Raw genomic sequence first — 19,525 nt, 5'->3', positions numbered from 1 at the left:
TAATACCTAAAATGCAAAGGATTGTTACATGCAGTTCAAATAATACAAAATGGGATCAAAACTAAAGTTATGCCGAGCTTTCTAGACAAAGCAGAACCCAGAATCCACTAGGAGTGTTCTCCTACTGATTGCAATGAGCAAGTTTTGCTCAACTTTGACAAAAAAGAGTTCAATCTCTAAAACATGACTTCTTTCTTCTTCTGCTCAATGAAAGTGTCTTACTTGAATAAATAAGAACCTCCAGAACTATATAGATATATTGATATATACATTAAGACAGAGAGAAGTGGTTCTTTTCTTTAGGTTAAACTTAAAAAAATCAGAGTTTTGGTACCTTTTTTCCATTTCATATATATGTATATATCCCAAAGTGACTTAAAACTTGCTATACACACCCTGGGGATTATATTATCCTCAAGTTTGTGAAACACTTCACAGTAGGAAGTAAAGAATAATGCAAATGAAATCTCACAATTATTACTTTAACTAGACAGAATTAGAACTTGCCAAGGACATTGAAATTAATACAGCTACTTTTATGTAGTGTGGCAAAACTTGAGACTTAGTATTTATTTAACTGATTATAATAAATCTCTAACAGCACAAATTTTCCCACATTTTGTGTCAATAGTGTCCAAATGTAATTTGTGATATCTGAAATGTATGTTTCCCTTATATTCCTGAGGGCAAGTATTCACCGTAGCTTGTACTCCYTATAATAGCACCAGAGTAAAGGCTGTCAGCTATCTAGAAATAATTAAAATAATGTGCTTGATGATTATGCTTACAAGCTATCACTAAACCTCTGAACTAAAATTTTAGTACCAACCTCCAGCTCCTTCTCTTTCTTTTTTTTAGAAGATTTCTTCTTAGAAGAGCACCTCTTGCTCTTATATCTGCTGGATCTTCTACGAATGCTGCCTTTCTTAAAGATCCCCAGATCCTCAAAATCAGCTTGACCAGTCGATTCCTGCACAAGATCATTTCTGTTGTTGTCGTCACATTCCTCAGCTTCTGTATCTTCATCTTCTTCTGACGTCCCATCATCTTGAACATTATTGCTACAACCCTAGTGACAGTTCAGGATATACAATAACAAGACATTTTGAGTGGAGAGAAGGAAGAGTGAAACTTGTTTCTCATGAATATTACTACTTCAATCATGTAAGCACAGTTGCTTCAATAGTTCTGAAATGGAAGTAATAATAGAGAATTTGGCTCTTTCTTTCTTTTTTTTGTAATCTTTTTTGTAAGCACTTTGTGTAAGTGGGATCTGGAATCTACTAATTCTGTGATTATGTCATAATTTTGTAGTCTACGTCTTCCAGTCAGTTACGTTTTTGACATATTAGATCACGTCAATGTGAAACTGTTACAGGTAAAAAAAACGAGTATCCAAGCCTGTGCCCTTGTCTTAGGCTAGACTGATTGACTAGCTTTCAGCTGGACGACATGCAGGAACTACAGAGAGAAAGCACATGTCAGCATGTGTCTTAAGCGTCGTCTTAATATGTTACACRTATAACTTCATTGCGCAATGATAGAAAATCAATCATTTGCCATTACCTGCTGCATTACAAGAGAATGGTAGACTCCCTTCTGCAACATGAGCTCACTGTGTGTACCTTGTTCAACCACAACGCCCTTCTCAAATGCAGCGATGGTGTCAGCAGTGCGGATGGTAGACAGTCTGTGAGCGATCACAATGGTGGTACGCCCATTCCGAGCCTTTCAGAAAAACAAAGGAAGCAATTTACATTTAAATGTACATGTAAATAACAAAACCAACACAAAGTTATTTTTAAGTATTTATTCTCTTTCTACATATAGATCTAGATAAACCCCTCCCTTCTAAAAAATCACCACTCTTTTCCCTGGTTTCACGTCTCTTGCTTATCAGTCTAAGAACACGTCCAATTACTGAATTCAGGAAGATAAAGTCAGATTAATCTTATTAGATTGGCAATGACGGTATTAAAGCCCATAATTAAGGTTATTTGACTTTTTTAAATYGAACTGTTCAAGCTAAAGTTGCACATCAGGTGTTTGTACAGCTACATGTGTGGGTAAATGAAAATTATATAGATATTTCTCCAAATAAAGCGAAAAAATACATGTTATTTACATAATTTCTGTGGTAACATTAGCATAACTTCTGATAAGACTTAGCAGGAAAGTGTAACGGAGTGGAGCACATCTAAGCCAGAAATGTGACCCTGAAATTCTCTCCAAGTCCTTCTAAATTAGCTGTGTCTCAAATCGATATGCTCTCGGCAGGGCTTTACCAGTAGCTGGCAGCTAGAGCCTCCGAAGTCTCTGTTGGCAGGTTACACGCTCCACCCCTTGCCCGCTCCCACATATAGACTAGTGACACACACAGGCCTTCAACCAGTGACCAAACATGCTCCAGCTTGTGACTGCTGGAGAAAATCGTGACTGCCTCCTCCCTGAAGCCTGCAGCAGACATTGGCTCGGGAGCAGGAAGAGAAAACTGAAATCTCTTGCRATAAATGAGAGATTTGCAGACTGGGAGCCTGCAGGATGAGGACAGAGCATATAGAGCAGTCCCTGTGCAGTGCTCTCCCTCTATGTTATGCACTAAATGAAGCAGTAAACTTCTGGGAAAAAAGTTATTATTTGGTCATGAGATTAAAGGATAGGGTACATGCAGACAAAGACTAAATTATGGCAACCTTTTTAGTGCCTTACACTGCAGCAATAATATATCATTTATATACAAATTAGAAGAATATTATCTTTGAATTCATGTTACCTCAATACTAGAAATATCGGTACAGTCCTGTGAGTATAACTGACAGCTACATTTGACCTCATAGATTTAAACTGACTGATGATGAAAGTGCTAAGTTATGTATTTCCCTTGAGACATACATGTGATTCATAAAGCTGTATTCAGGACTACTGAAATTAAAAGTAATGCATTTTTTAAAAAGCTTAGTGAAAAATCCTAAAATGCACATCAGATACGTGATATGACATTCTAGACCAACTGTGTCGTTCTTAATTAACGAAAGGCTCCAGGCTCCTACTGCTGATGTAGGAGGGCCATGCTACGGAGTGGACCATGAGCTGGAGGGACGGAGGCACTGGTGTGAGCTCTGACAGCTCTGCTCCGCAGTAGCATCCCCCCTATAGCTGTGATGCTGGTAACAAATGGGAGGCAGAGACTTAGTATTAGTAACTAGCTCAGGTTTTTGTTCAGTGAAGGATCTGATTTACGAATGTCTCTATTTGTGAAAAAGAGAATGACTAAATTCCAAGAGCTGTCTGAAGATTATGAAGTGACTGTTCAGTGAAGAASCAGTACGAGGAATATCATACTGTATGTTTCTATTAATTCTGAAAGGCCATTCAGTCCTCATGCTTTGCCTTGATAATGTACTATCCATACTTAACCAGCAAATGAACAATTGTGATCTGAGGAAAGAAGAACAGGAGACCTAAGTTATACTTCATATGAGTGCAAATGTTTTGATAATTAGTAATGATGCTAAAAAAAAAAATAGATGTGATTCCCAAGTGGAGTTGTGATTAATTACTATAAACTTACTATTATAACACTGAAGTTGAAACATCCATCCAAATTTTATTTTCCAGTGTCCTTGATTCAGAAAGCTGCACTGAAACRTGCATGTTAATTTTTCTCAAATGCTGTTGCAATGCACTATTTCATGGTGACTGGTAGCTTTAATAACAAAATTGATACCTTATCAAGAGCTGCTTGCACGATGGATTCACTCTGAGTATCTAATGCCGATGTAGCTTCATCCAGAAGAAGAATCTTAGGATTCCTTGCCAGGGCACGGGCAATAGCTATTCGCTGTTTCTGTCCTCCACTCAGCTGAGCCCCTCTTTCCCCTACCATGGTGTTAAATTTCTGAGAAAAAGAGAAGATAAAATAAAAGTTGGAATGTCTCAAACAAACTTCACACTTCTCTGCCAGTGTGACAGACAATATGTACAATGTTGTGCTCACACTCAACTTCGGGACAAGAGGTTATTCTGGTTGACCTGATGCAGGTATCATCTACAAAGACAGAGCAAACATGCAACTACACCTGTCCAACTAGCCATTAGATAAGCTCCCCTACCCCCGTTATGCACTTTATATGCCTAAATTTGAACTTTAAAGTCTTGATAATTACTGTTTGCTCTCAGAGTGCTCCAAATCCTGGGTTTTCTGAAGTCAGTAAAATTAGGTACATGCATTTGCGCTCTACATTTGCTGAGGACTATCTACCTTTTCAACAGGGCTGAGACTGTAGGGAACCAAGTCATATCAATGTCACATCAGGACCTCTAATATTGCCTCCTCKGATCCCAGGACACGTCCCTGGTGTCACAACTTGGATCTTGCTGACCCAGTCACTCACTCCAAAGGAGCAAGTCCTAAGCTACACTATATTACAGCTGTTTAATCAGAAAATACAACCTAATAACCATTGCTGACAAGAAAGACTTAAATTCCTGGCTCTCAGCTGGTTAGTTCCCTCAGCCTCTGGGGTCCAGTCCCACTTTCCTGTCCCTCTGACCCAGGAAAATCATGCAAGTACAATGGCTTTAGAAGAGGATATCGTGAACTTTTCCCATCTTGGAATAGGCTTTTTCATGCTAGAAATGGCACACTCCTGAGAGATGCGGGTTGAATTCTCTCTGATAGTAGAAGAAYTGGAAATCAGAAAAAACAATTACCTTGTGCCTAGTGGGCACTTTTCCACCTCTTTTAACTGCAGGACCAAAAGGGAGGGGCATACTATCATCTATTCTTGAGGATGTGTTTTTAGTGACTGATCTTGTTCTTTTTTGTTTCTTTTCTTTTTCTTTTCTTTTTTTCTATTTTTTTTCCACTGAAGGAAAAGCATTAATGCATCTACTACTAGGAGAGTATTCAAAGTAGTGAATCTCAGGTGGAAGGAGATGCCTCTCTCCARTCCAGATTAAGCTCCCAGAAATACCCTGAGTTCAGGGCACATTTTCCTAGTTCCCCATTTCCTATTGAACTGGGCAGATGACTCTCCATGCAGAGCTTTGGATTTCTGTATCTTCTAATTAAAAGCCCGACTCTCCCCACACTGTATGAGTTCAGCAGGGATGGTAATACAGCCATACAGCTTCTGTTCTCCTGAGTTAAAACATCTAAATTTCTTCCAAACATAGGAACAAATCCATTGAGGGCAACCACGCAAAGGTTGTGAGCCAGAAAGTCCCTGAACCGAAAGCTGCTGGAGGCTATAAGTTTATTTGGGGAAGTTACACTATAGCTTAATTTCCCATGCTCTTCYTGTCAGAAAAAGGACACTGGCCTAAACAGACCTTTGATTCTTATAGTAAAAAAGTTCATGAACTCACATCAGGCAGTCTTGATATAAAATCAAAAGCATTGGCTTCTTTAGCTGCTTGCTCAATTTCAGCATCAGAAATATCTTCTCTGCCATAGCGAATGTTCTCAGCTATTGTCGTTGCAAACAAAACGGGCTCTTGACTCACAATACCAATATTTTCTCTTAGCCACTTTACATTAAGTGTCCGAATATCCTGTCCGTCTAAGGTAACCTGAGAGGACAAGCATATGTCAAAGGTGACAAGGAAATTAATTCTGTTGAATCATGAATTGAAATAGGCCAATGATTATTACCTGACTTCATTATCAGATGCAGTGATGAAAATTATAAGTATTTTTTTTATTGTTCTCTTTAGTAGAAAACTAATGCAAGGGAGACATTTTTTGCAGTTTTTCCATGTACTGCATGAACTAAAAATTGGAGAGGAGCAGTACAAACAGGGAAGACATCAAGGTTTGTTCAATAAATATGTGGTCTGAGAACAAAGCTGGTTTAAGAGATTTCCTTCTTCTTCCCTGATTACTTTTTTCCCTGTTTTCATGTCCCTGTGCCAGAGCTCACTGTCCTCTCAACTGTGGCTACACACTCTATGGCTGCTCCTTACATCAGATCGAAGAAACAGTCCAAATCCACCAAAAAGAATGAGGGAGATTGTTTTTAAGCCAGATCATTTGCCACGTGGTCCTATGAACATTTACACTGGCACAGCAGAAAAACAGCATACCGACGCATGTACAGCCATGGAAACAATAGCCAAAAAAAAAACCTTGTTGATAATTGATAGCTACCTAGATACATCATATAGTAGTAGTTTACTCTTTAATACTTGAAATACTTACCTAGTTCCAAAAAAGAGTAATAATTATTAAGTAGCATTCTTTAAATATTGTTTAATACAAAAATAACATTTTCCTTAAATACATATTTTTCCTTTGAAAATTTCTCATGAGAAACACTGACCATTTACTGACCAGATCCACTGTTTAGGAGCAGTAAAGCAGACATACAATGTATAATGATGCAAAGTTTTGTTGTGGGCTAGCAGATTCAGAAAAGTGAGCTAAGAACACAATTATTTAAAATAAGAAGAACTCTAGGTTTTTGTTTATGTTCAGTGGAAATGAAGAAAAACATTACAGAGTACTGTTGAATTATGTTTTTTTTAAGAGACAGAAAGTCAAATTTACAGACTACTAGAAACCAGTTGTTAATAAGAACTTTAATTTCATATCTTTGCATCACTTGAAAGGTTTGTGGTATTTACTACTTCTGGTAAGCTACCATAAGAAGGAGAAACATAATGAAGAAAAAAATCAGACCATCAGAAAAAGACAGTTAATTTGAAGTTTAAATGGTGGAATTACAAAACTATGCAGAGACGGACTTGAATTCAATCAATAACGAAATTTCAGTCAACATGGAAAATTCATGCTTATCCTAATAGCTCTCAGTTTTTGTAGTTCACTTGTAGGAACTTACTTCTCCTTGAACGGGATCATAGAATCTCTGCAGCAACTGAATGGTAGTGCTTTTTCCACAACCACTGGCACCAACTAGAGCAATGGTCTTCCCGGTTTGAACTTTCAGGTTTAGGCCTTTGAGAATCTGGAAAAAAGCCAATATTTATGTTCCAGTTTGACAAATTTGAAGTTATTTAAATTGGTAGATTGATTATAAGATAGTCTGTGAAAATAATTATAGCAATAATCGAGAAAGTAGTGTGGSGTGTCATCTGACAGCTTACTGCAATTGTAGTAATTTAAATGTATCTGGGAATGTTCTGGGGCACTGATCTGGAACAGCCTACACTATGCTTTTAAAGTGTATTAGCCTCCAAAACAGGATGGCAGTAGGCAACCTGCCTTTGGGGAATGGTCCCTGGATCATTCTGGCTACCAAACCAAGCCTGGGAATTATTTGAGAAGATTGATGGCTGGAACAGGCCAAGTTCATGCCAAGAAACATTTTAACAGCTTCCCTGCATAGACCATTGCATTCCAGTGCCTGGGAAAATTCCCTAGAACACTCAAATCAACCAATATAGACACAGCCACAGTACTCAAAACTTAATGGCTCATTTTCTCTGATTTGTGTGACATTGTAGCGTATGTTCTACTGCCCTCCTCCTTTTTCAGGGCTTAGAAAATATAAAACTTAGTTATGAATCTCACAGAAAAAATATTTCAAAGGTGCTAAGCATTATTGCTGAGAAACAAGCTCGGTTTGTTCCATTTTTAGTCTACAAATGATTGTTYTGAAAAGGTAACTGCTGGAAGGTCCTTAAGAAATCACAACCCTTATTGTTAAGGGCCTGAGCAACCTTGGGAATAATAGTTCAGATAACGGCATCTTTGTTGCCATTTTCACATTTAGGAACATTTTACCTCAAAAGATGTCCTTTACATATATGAGTAATACTGTACAGTTGCCAAAATATTTTGCTGCTATGGGAACTCTTTTTGTTTATATCAGGTTGATTTACAGTTTTGCCTACACATGTTTTTGCAATGAGAGATTAAAATAGTTGCAATTTTGCGCTTTTCTCCCTGTGTTACATCCAGTGAAGTTCACATCTCCAGGATGCTGATATCCTGGTGTCCACATATCAAGCAAGAATTATATTCTGGATACTGTAAGTTCTTCTGATGCCAATAGTCACACTCACCTAATGGGCTGTTTCTAACTTGCTGTTATCAGGAAAGGTGTTGTCAAGATTAACATTGACAGTAGCTATATTTGATCTGTTTTAGTCTAGACAGTGGAGATTACACTGTGTTGCATCAATTGCTTGGGAGATTGTGCATAACTTCCACATATTTTTGCTGATTCTTTATGGTTCTATTAATATTATTTGACACTATTAGTAGGGAGAGCTGCTGACTCAGTAGATTTGAGAGGGATAACAAAATATTTCTTATTTCCCTCCCATTTGGCCTCCAGACCTGCAACATAGCTCATCTCCTGGAGAGGTCATTAAGAGAAAGGATGAAGAGCTCTGCCCTGTCACCTTTGATTTCTGAGCTGAGAAAGCACTGAGGAGTAACGATAACAAAAGGATTAAAGAAAGAATACATATATAGGCTGCAGAATTTCATTGCACTAGATACAACCACAGTGAATACTTACTTTAATATCTGGTCTGGATGGGTAATTGAAATGGATGTTTCTGAACTCAATTTCTCCTATGAGCTTGTCTGGTTTGTAGCCTTCTTGAGAACTGCTATCTATAAGCCGTTTCTGGAAAGAGGTATTTTAAAATTCATTGCTCATTACTATACTTTTGGAACTGCTGTTTCAGCTGAATACACTGTTCTCTACAGTCTTAGCTGCTGGTTTACATTGCAGCACATCATTGCAGAGCTGTTGCATTTTACTTGGGGGGCGCTGCACATCATTGAAGTGCTATTCTTACCAAGCCTTTTGACTTTAAAAACATAACACAAATTTCATGGGAAAAATGGCATGGAATTACTAGGCACACCCAGCTGACCTAAGGATTTTTAGTCTTTTTGGAGATGAATACAGGGGAACAATTAAATGTGTGAATTTTAATTCTACAAATACAACACATTCACAAATGCAACAAAATATTTGGCAGAAAATCTGCAAGTATAGAACTTAAGTGACTGTACAATCCCATGGCCAAAATGATGACCTCAGATACACATATAGGAGGGTTTCATACTCAGGAAAGGGAAAAATGCAGCCATTTCTATATTAGCTTTCTAGTACTATTGGTTTAAAATATTTCATATACGTAGATAAACAATTGCTCCACAAAACAATAAGGCTAACATAATAATAATAATGTGGAAATATTCTTTCATAGCAACATCGTCACTGTAAATTTGTATTATTATAGCTTTCAATAGCACTATTATGCTCAAATACAAAAAACAAACAGTTCAGCTGAAATTGTACATATAGGCATTAAAAAAACCTGATGTAGTTTCACTTTACTTGCTACTTTCCTTATATTACTGAAAATCTAATTTTAGAAAAAGACCTTATGCACAAGTCTCAGATACACATCCCAGGATTCCCCAAATTCATTGTAGCAAAAAAGAACTAGTTTCCATCCCATGAATCGAGATATCTTACTATTGGTTTCAGCAGTAGGCACCTTTATAGGGTTCATGGTTTCGGGCTTTAGGGATTTTTTTTTTTTACATCCCTCAAGAACAAAGATGGAAAACGTAAACCTAGTTGAAAAGCTTAATTTTTAAGCACCTTATTGATAATTCTGTACACTTCATAGGCAGCCCCACGTGCATTAGCGACACTCTCAAGGTTGGGAGCTGCCTGTCCCAGCGAGAAGGCACCGATAAGCACAGAGAAGAAGACCTGCATCAGAAAAAGAGAAGGCACGAGGTAAGTGGCGATTACAGATCCACCAGTGCTTTGGTCATTTCCAAGTCAATGCCCGAGACCTTCTGCTGCATACTTTCCAGGAAAATCAAATGTAAAAGTGAAAGGTGAGTTTTATAATAGCTCCTGGCCACTCTAAGTTTTTCAACAGTGAATAGTAACTACTGATATGTGTTTTTGTGGCATGATTGGCTTTTCCTTTCTATACGTTTGCTTTCTCTTTCATCTGCAATCAGAACAAATATCTTTCCCTGTTTCTTTCCAGATGTTCCCAAAGGTACAAGGCTCCCAAACATAGTCCAGAGTTTCCTAACTGAAATCCCAGCTGTGGGACTGACGTACTCAATTAGCTTCACTGCACTTCACTTGCTGTGAAGAACCACACTGAGGAGAACTCATCAGAAGTCACTCAAAGCCTGAAAGGTAAGCATGCAGCCAAACTTTTGAAGAAGATAGCCAAACACCTGCAAACCAATAGAAACCTAAACATATTGCTAAGACCAACATAATGTTACTTGCAAGTGAAAAGTAACAATAACAATACCCCACAAAAAAGACATCTTGGCCAAATGAGATCTTGAGGACTTCAGAGTACACATTGACCGCACCAGTGGGATTCATTTAATGGCAGTCCAAGTTATTTGTTTTTGCTGCCTAGATAGCAGCTCTAGGTTGTTCATCTTGCCCTACAATAGTGGGAGAAGTGGGAAAAATTATACTCTATGGGTATTTTTACYCCAACGTTGATTACAGTGGAAATTCAAGTGTCCTGTTCAAACTAGATACCTACCCTTTAATACCAAAGTTAGGTAAAACAAATGCCCTCCCCTCAGTTATTTTAAACCGAGTAAGTCTTTAACAGCTACTTTAGTATGCCTCTTGTGGCTGAGGAGAAAGTAGGGATAATTATATAGACAGCTTGTATAATAGAGTATTTGCTTGAAATTACAGAGCATTTTTCAAGGCTGCACTGCTGTACTTACAATTAACACACGACCAATGTCATAATTTTCTTTATCCTCCACAGTGAGTTTGGTTCCATACCAAAACGCAAGCGCATAGGATCCAAAGATCAAAAAATTTGAAACACCTAGAGATGTGTTGGTGGTAATGGATTTTTTCACTCCAACACTTCTAGCTAGCTCCAGGTTAGCATCATATCTGAAAATGGATGAGGAAACAATTAATTTGTCAGGTTCCACACGCCACTCTGATTGACATTTCTCAATGCCCTTCTTAATTAAAAGCTTTTTTGGCTATAAAAGTAATGAACCAGATTCTAATCCAGTGTGCAGAATATTTTTTGACAGAAGGCTAGCAGGAATATAATTCTTTTGAATAAATCTGCTCTGACATATTCTGAAAACATCTAAACACATCATTCACAACTGAATTACCATTGTGAAAGACAAAGTTAGAAAACAATTGAGTACAATGACTTCATTTTCATGATGAAAGACAAGATACCACTGTTGAACAACTTGTTGTTCTTAGCTCTGAAAGGAAATCTTAAAAAGGCGTTATCAACAATTTTTTGAAAAAAATAGGCACCATGGATGAAGCCAGATAAATGACAGGAAGCCAGAGCTCCCACTAACTACCAGAGTTGTTCTCTTGCTGACCATTCTGGAAGTTGTAAGTCTTTCACTTAGGTTCATTTACTGATTATCATGACAATATAGCAAGTAAGTGAACACATAAGACCAGCATAAAGACTGATGAGTTCAGTGAAAGAATTATTTTTTCTAAGGATGCTTCAAGTTCATTCATCTCTAGTTTCCAACTAATAGCTTTCACTTTCTCAAGCTCTTTATGGAAAATATAACCTAAGGATCACAGATATCATTTTACTTGTCAGTCAGTGGCATGGCTCAGCAACTTGTAGTTTCCTCCATAGCGCATACTTTTTTGCACACCAATTCCCCATAGTAGGAAGATCTGAAGTGAAGGGTCAAGTTTAGCCATTTGGGAAGGAATCTTAAAATGACGCAAACTGATTTTGATTATGTAAGTTGCTGCATTCTACTAATTCTGTATTCGCTACTCAAACATATTGAAATGTTTTGGCTTGGTTACCTTCTTAAGACCAACCAATACCCCAAATCAGCAGCATCATAGATCCTCCAAGAATAGAGAATGAGAATTGGATTTAAGTATGGGCTACAAGTATAATTCATCACAGTGGAAGCACTGAGCCTCTGCCAAAAACAGATGACTTAAGGTCTCTGGCAAGTGCAAACATTTGCAGCCAGCGGAGACTCTGTACAGTGAATCACTATGGTGGCTTTTCCTAATTCCTTGAGACTATCTTTCAAGAGCTGTATAGGAAACCTACAGTTTTCAAAATGTCCTACTCAGCCCCTGGGTAGGGATGTTCCCAGGAAAGCCACACAGGAGAGCCACCTGTTCCACATGAGAATGAAGTAGAGCTGTGGAAGATGCTGACTGGTCAACAGCAGAGGGAGAAAAAGGTCTTAATGGTATGAAGTTACCTGGATATCAGTTATTTTGTCTCTAGAACTCAGGAATAAGGGAAAAGTAGTTYGAAGGGTCTCCTATCATAGGACACTCAGACTCTAGTCTTGGTAGGACATGACTAATCTAGGCCAGTTTCAGGGCTTTTGCCTTCATCATGCAAGAGAAAAGGGTTTAGACTCTAGAAAAAGAAAGAAAGGGGAAAAAAAAAGGATCTCAAAACCGTTGCAATTTAAGGGCAAAACCCAGTAAGCTGAGACCAGTAACATAAGATAGCCAGATTTCAGCCCTTAGAAGCAGGCGAATACAGAAGCAGACTGTGGGACCCAGAGCTAGAGCTTACACCATTTAAGAACATTTACACAAGAGCAGGGCAATCATGACAGCTGAGCAAGATGGAAAAGATTTATGGATGCTGTAGATTAGGTCTTTGCATTCCCCAGCTGGATGACACCAGCAACGCCCTGTATCATGCACAGATTTTTTTTCATTTGCTTGCTTATTGGGTTATTTGACAGATAAGTGAAAGAAGTTCTGGCCTGCCATTTCCAGCTCACACCAAGTGACTCACCTTCTACATGTGACTAGGGCCAACACTGGATTAGGTCAACTACAAGTGTTATTTGCAAAGCATTAAAATAATAAAAGTCAGTGATGCGATTTTACTTAAGGCCTTTATCCAGTGAAGCTTAAAAATAAGCTCATTAATCAAAGATCAGAACAGCAGTGCACATGTTCTAGAAGTTAAGCAATTAATCACATGTTTTGCTGTATTTGAGTACTAGACAAAGGTAACCCTTCCTTAGCTTTGATTTCTGAATTCAACTGCAGATCTCTTTCAGAAGAGAAATTTGGACAATGCTGCAGTGATAAAACTGAATAGTTGTGCTCATGGATTCAGTCTGTTTACACATCTTTATTTTCAGGTGAGCTATTCACTTAAAAAAGGATAAACTGAGTCCAAAGATAATTTGCCATCTCCTCCTCTCACCCCTCTCCAATACTCTACACCCAAAAYTCTTTTGCATATATGAAGTAGGATTATTATTAATTCAAAAACTTACTTTGCTATTGCCTTTTTTTGTCCATTGAAAGCCATAACAGTCCTCACAGCAGTCAAGATTTCTTCTGCTACAGCCCCTGCTTTAGCATAAGCAGACAGCTCTTTAGCAGTAAGTGATGCCAGGAGCTGGAAAGTTGGAAAACAGATTTTATTGCAGCCTATCAAAAGTATATGCACACTGTATTGGTGAAGAAGAGTAATCAATGGTCAAGGCACAAGAATAAATTTTAGGAAATCTGGGATCAACTCCTCCATCTGCCATGAACTTCCCCAAACTCTAGCTTTTTTGATTGTGTCCAAATCACAGTAGAGTGACTCCTCACAGAGTAAACTCTGCTCTTTAGAGATGACTTTAACAGGCAATGTAAGTAGTTCTGTTCTCCATCCAACGAGGATAAACAGTACTTTTTTACATAATGGTGCTCAGAGCACAGAAATATTGCAAGCTGAGGTGTTCAGAAACTAGAGCAACAACAGACACGGAAGTAAGCAAACTCATTACATTACAGCTYCTAATTCTCTTTTTCCGTACGTATTATTCCTTTGCAGTACTTCAAGGGGAACATTCCAATATTACAACTAAAGAATACAAGCAGTGACCATTAATGGGACTACAAGATATTGACAAGAGAAAAATCTCTCCCCATCTGTAAGGGAAACTTCTCCAGATATTTCACTGATTTGTATCACGCCATTCTGTGGTAGCTGTATATATGTTCCCATGTCAACTCTGTACTTGGCATGAAACTTGGTAAAGTATTTGCAAGAAGTATAGTACTATGCCTGCATTAACAGAAAGAGCTTGAAAGGCATTTGTATTAACAGGGAAGTATGAGGGGTATGAGCACATGCCTGGCTTTCCTCAGGCAATACTCTGTATGAGGAAGATGCAAATTATCCTCCTGCTACATGGCATAAAGGTAGAGTAGGTAGATTGAAGGAACATGACATGCAAGGGCATGCTCGTGCTTTTTTGGGGCACCCAAAGTAACAAAGCCACRGGAAGAGGGGAATAAATGATAAAGTAACTATGGGACCAGCCTCCCAACTTAGAGCCCTTGCAAGGATTTTTCCTTTCTCTTCCCTTTTCCTATGTATGAGAAGAATTGTGATGTTTTTCTGGTTTGCTTTCTTTATTAGTTCCGCACACTTACAGTTGACCAAACTGCTGCTGATGCAGCAAGCAGAGGGCTGACTGACAAAATCACTAATGTCAGCTTCCAGCCGTGGATGAATCCTATAATAATCCCTGCCAGAAATGTGGCAAAAAATTGTACAAATATACAGATTTTGTCTCCGATGCCTTCATGGATGGTGTTGATGTCACTTAAAAAAAAAAAAAAGAGGTTGTTAATTTGGAGTGCTTCTTATTTTAAACCTTTCCCTGTCCTCCACTTTCATGATATATAAGAAATTTTGCAATTTCTTAATGGCACAGGGTAAAATTTCTAACTACAGCTACTGAATGGTGCCATTAGTCTGTTGTATGGCCAAAGTACAGTGGAAACCTATTTTCTACAACTCATTTTCTGTACTTTCCATCATTCTCTGTTGTTTCTGTGTCCTGTCACTAGGTCACAAATTACCTAGGTTCCATATCCAGTATCCAAATGAAATAATACAAGTAAACAGTCTAACAACCCTCTCACTTTCTATGACCTCCTCTAAATGGCTTTTTCCTCTGGGCTTTCTAATGCATTTTGTATTCTTAAATCACATCCTCAGATCAAGGCTTATCTCTATCAGAAAATTGTTATTTGTAAGAACGTCTGTTTTTCATACCATTTTCCTTCCCCCTTTTCTCTTCCCAAGAAGTGCAGATATTATAGTTGTGAGTGGTTTCATTTAAGTCTCACAGCTTTCAGGCTACAGCTTTGTTCAAAGCTATCTTAAAACCCAGAAAAAGTCTGTGTTCATCTATATAGTCTCTACCGCATCCTGGGGTATGCTGTCCTCACTCCCAAACCCATTGAAGTCTATGGAAAAGCTCCAAAAGTCTTCAACTGACTTTGGATCGAGTCGAGACTGAGATCTGTGTGGATATAAATGTGAGTTCTTACCCATTCAATAAAGTGTCAGAGCTTTCAGTGTTTGTAAACTAGTTGGAGACAGCAGAGCTGTTTGTCTAGTACTGTCTGCCATGTACTTCATAAATATTGCAAAGCCAATGTCAGACAGGCAGAATATAGCATTCCACATAGCATAAACCCTTCTAATGCATATATCACAGAAACTGCACAAATGAAGTGGAAAAGGATAATGAATTCCTCCCTCAGAGAGCTGCAATATTTCACACTTCAGTTCAAAGTTTTCTTCAAAACTCTCTATAGGTAATTCCATAGAAGACAAATGGCAATTTTCTTTTAGATATCACATTTAGGGGGTCAAAAATAAATAGAGCCCTCACTCTGTCAGTCTAGTGTTCAGCGTTCCAATCTGGATAGTATCGAACCAAGCCATCTCCTGATGAAGTACTGCAAAAAAGAACTTTTGCCGGATTCTTGCTGTCTGCCTTGTAGCAGCGATCAAAAATGTCCACACTTGGATGGTGCTAAGTATCAACACAGCACAGCCAATTCCAACATAATAGTAAGCAAATCTGGGAGAAGGGAACAAAAAGGCCATCTAATCACTCTATATCCGGAGAGAGAAGTGACATCTACAAAACTACAATTAGTCTTTATTTACTCCACTAAGGTAAATAGCAAAGCTTGTGATGAATTATTGTAAAGCCCTTCTGAGAAGGTAAAATTTGGCATCTACTCAAAGGGATAATAATAATAATAATAATTTATTGTAAGAGAGTAATTACAAAGATTCTTACTTTGTCATTTCAGCTTCTATATCTATCCCTGGAATTGATGGACAACTGGACTCATTTACTGAAGTATCTGCAAAAAAATTAGCTATGAATTATACAATTAATATATATAGAAAATAAATCATGGTAGTCTAGGGTCATCTGTTTTTGAGTGTTCTACATTTAGCAAATGGTGTCAGACACTAGGCAAATACAGATTCACCTTTTCTGAATTTATTGCTCTAAGGGCACAACATTGCCCAATAACTGATGATACAAAAGGTGGCCATGCTCCTGCCTGTCCCATCAATGCTGAAACTCATTCATAAAGACCACAGTCAAAGGACTGCTTTTGTCCTGTCCAAGCCATCAAAGGTTGATTTAAATGATCTGGTAACTCACAGAAGCATGAATTTTGCTCATCATACTCTTTTTCAGATGCTCAGTCTGGGGAATATCTTAGCCTCTGAAGCAAAACATAACTGATGTGTAGAGAAGTCTATTCACTTACCTTCTGATGCATTTGATTTCATGCCGTTTAGCACAAAACTATTTGTCATGTCTCCAAAGACAATGATCATAAGTGGTAATCCAGTACCATTTGTAGCCGCGGCTATCAAGCCAACTATCATCAAAAGTATATCCACCCAATCCGCATAGCGAAACTGTGTGAATATTAAAAAAAAAAAAAAAGTGAAGTTATATCTGATAATTCACATACTTGGTACAGTACTGCATATTTCCAGGATACACTTTGCTTTTACATATATGTTCTAAGAAGCAACAATACTAAAACTGTAGGTAAACAGAATATAAGAATAATTTTGTAATAGGTCACATACATCTTTAAATCAATATTCAGTAAGGTTGTTGTAAGGATGCATGGTTATTTCCTCATCAACAGGAAAAGAAAAAAAAGTATGTGTTCTGTATGTTTCTAAGTGATGATCTCTGTAAAATTTATTACATATTACATTCTACCAAGTTACATATTTACTAAGATAATGCCTTTGAAATGTAAACAAGAGTTATCAACCAGCATCTGGCTTATATCTACCAGTAGAAATTGTTTGCATCAGTGGTTGTATATTAAGATTTGTCTATCCTTGAATATTTGTTTGGCTTAAAAATTGATGTGAATTTAAAATGCAATGGCTATTCCTGGATGCGGCAAAGCTGAAAGCAGAACCTGTTATTCCTACGTGTCCTAACCCACCTCCGAAGCGTAAATGGCCATATAATAAACCAGAAAGGAACAACAGTTCTCTCAGTCCAAAACAATCATGTCTATGCATAGGGGCATTTGGGAATAGCTGTTGTAGAAAACTGACATGAAAACATGCCACTAGTTGTCTCAGGCAGTAAATCTCTCAGAGGTCAAGCACAGGATAAATCCTTTATAAATGGAGCTAAGGCAAGGGCCTGTGCAGTGTATATGTCCTAGAGCAACCTCAACATGGGTGAGCTTCATTCTGCATCAGCACTAACACTGAACTACTTCCAGTACTACTCTCTGGTGGGAACCTGACATAGCACTCCAAATTTTAAAGAGGATTTAGCATTTCATGGGTCTCGGACGTCTTCCCCAGTTTTTGATTCCCTATTAACTGTTATACATACATAAATGATTCACAGTGACAGATAGAGAAAAGGAAATGTAAAGTAGACCATCAAACCGGACACTCACCAGTTCAAAAATACTAACCACTTTTTTTTCTGTCTTCTCATTTTCCTTCCTAGGAGGAAATACAAAAGACTAAATTAAGATATGCTCCTTATGGCAAAGCAATAAAAAACAACAGCCAATACATTAAGTTCAGAGAATCTCCTACTTTCTTTTCTTAGTCTTTAACTGGTCACTCTGTTGAAGATTTTCATCATATTGGAAAGAGGGGTTGTCATATCCATTGCTTGCAGGTTCTATGGAACAAAAAGCAGACTTTGTTTTAACAGTCTTATCCCGTCTTTATCTAGTCTTTTGTACCACTTTCTTACATCTTTCCCTGCTCTTTCTTTTGCAGTTTAAAGCTTAAAGGCTAGTTATTCTCATATTCTTGAAATGACCCAGCTTATTTTTCTTGAAACTTCCTTTCTCTTCAGTTCATCTCCTCCTCTCCAGAAAAAGTGTCCAGTTCCATTTTTGTGAAGAAAACAACCTTCTTTTTTCACCATTAAAACATACTTGTACAGAAAAGGTATCAAAGACTAAAAGCAAAATTAGACAATGTTTCTACAAATACCTACACAATTCAATGCAAAAAAAGAGGAGAAGCCCTACTTATTAAGTGAAATTGCTTATAGTAAAGATTATAATTGCTGTAGGTAACACTGAATGTGTGCGAGTTAACTGCAGAATTGTGTCTTTGCCTGCAACAGCCATCTTTATTTTTTTCTTTGTATTGCTGTAGTTTCCACAGAGCCCAGCTTCTTTGTACTAAAGACTTTAGAAATCCATACAAAAGAGGAATCTCACCCCAGTTTATGATTATAACAGCATAAGATGAGGTGTAACAAGTGGATAAAGAAACTGATGAGCAAAACCAYAACAAGGAGCCAGTTGCAAATCTCACATGGGGAGAAATGGTCTCAACATAGTACCCATCCCCAATCTGCTTTGACCTTAATTACAACTACTGATTCACTGTGTATAGAATTTTCCACGTGCTGTTTTTATGCATCTTTGTCAGGCAGTCTAAAGATTTGTTTAAATAACCATTCAAAGGCACAGCATATGTCTACCTTATTGGGCTCAACTTATTTGCATGCCCAGGCCAGTATCACCTAAATAACTTTACTCATGTGAATGAATGTAGTTCAGCTCAGTGTAATGACTCTTACGCATGAACATTTTCTGCGTAATCRCTTTAGTTATTTTAAACTGACTAGAAACTTACTGAACTGGAAGAATATGAAGCYGAAAACAGGGTATGTCCAGCAAATTGCTATAGAATAATATATTCAAAGCCTGCTAACATGCTATCTCCTATAAAATCACTACAGCAATCAAGCCTGATGTATTGGGAGCTGTGAAATATATTCTCAAACACATACAACATTTTCAGGTACGTAGCTTACCAGCATCAGAGAGGTCCGGTTTTACATGATTTACAAAATCATCTCTCATGATTTTTCCTTTGTTGTACACTTATGAGATGCAAAGATGAAAGACGCATTAGGCAAAACCTGCATACAAAATAACAAAAGCTCCCCACAACACCACCTTTGGAAATAGTCGATAAGTAAAGAGTTCTCATGAAAATTATGTTTTTTTCATAACTCAGTACATTTTAGTATCAATATTGCCCCTACTGACAAAGAAGGACTAAAAGAAATTTATAACAGCATGATAAAACACTACTTTTGTTTGGAGATAGTAAATCAGTACAAACTAGAACAATACCACTGAACCCAGTTATCGTCTTAAGTAGTCCTTTGTGCTATATCATATAAATACTA

At 37.7% G+C, this 19,525-nt stretch overlaps 1 protein-coding gene across 1 annotated transcript in view; it reads right to left on the bottom strand.

Moving 5' to 3' along the window:
- The window catches only part of LOC146591214 (ATP-dependent translocase ABCB1-like), a 33,761-nt gene extending 14,568 nt beyond the window's left edge, over positions 1 to 19,193 (bottom strand). Inside the window, exons 1-16 of the mRNA XM_085313260.1 lie at positions 19,145 to 19,193; positions 17,902 to 17,989; positions 17,757 to 17,805; positions 16,581 to 16,734; positions 16,094 to 16,160; positions 15,677 to 15,868; positions 14,424 to 14,595; positions 13,271 to 13,395; positions 10,715 to 10,892; positions 9,594 to 9,707; positions 8,490 to 8,600; positions 6,843 to 6,968; positions 5,371 to 5,574; positions 3,728 to 3,898; positions 1,567 to 1,728; positions 830 to 1,069 (exon numbers count right to left, since the gene is read on the bottom strand). Of these exons, the coding sequence (XP_085169386.1) occupies positions 830 to 1,069; positions 1,567 to 1,728; positions 3,728 to 3,898; positions 5,371 to 5,574; positions 6,843 to 6,968; positions 8,490 to 8,600; positions 9,594 to 9,707; positions 10,715 to 10,892; positions 13,271 to 13,395; positions 14,424 to 14,595; positions 15,677 to 15,868; positions 16,094 to 16,160; positions 16,581 to 16,734; positions 17,757 to 17,805; positions 17,902 to 17,989; positions 19,145 to 19,193 (2,202 nt within the window). The remainder of the gene's footprint in view (positions 1 to 829; positions 1,070 to 1,566; positions 1,729 to 3,727; positions 3,899 to 5,370; positions 5,575 to 6,842; positions 6,969 to 8,489; positions 8,601 to 9,593; positions 9,708 to 10,714; positions 10,893 to 13,270; positions 13,396 to 14,423; positions 14,596 to 15,676; positions 15,869 to 16,093; positions 16,161 to 16,580; positions 16,735 to 17,756; positions 17,806 to 17,901; positions 17,990 to 19,144) is intronic.
- Positions 19,194 to 19,525: the final 332 nt, after the last annotated feature.

This window comes from Rhea americana, unplaced genomic scaffold (assembly GCF_003343005.1).
Source record: "Rhea americana isolate MKP2758 unplaced genomic scaffold, rheAme1 scaffold_381, whole genome shotgun sequence".
NCBI classification, from domain to species: Eukaryota; Metazoa; Chordata; class Aves; order Rheiformes; family Rheidae; genus Rhea; species Rhea americana.
This window is presented reverse-complemented; position numbering and strand designations above follow the sequence as displayed.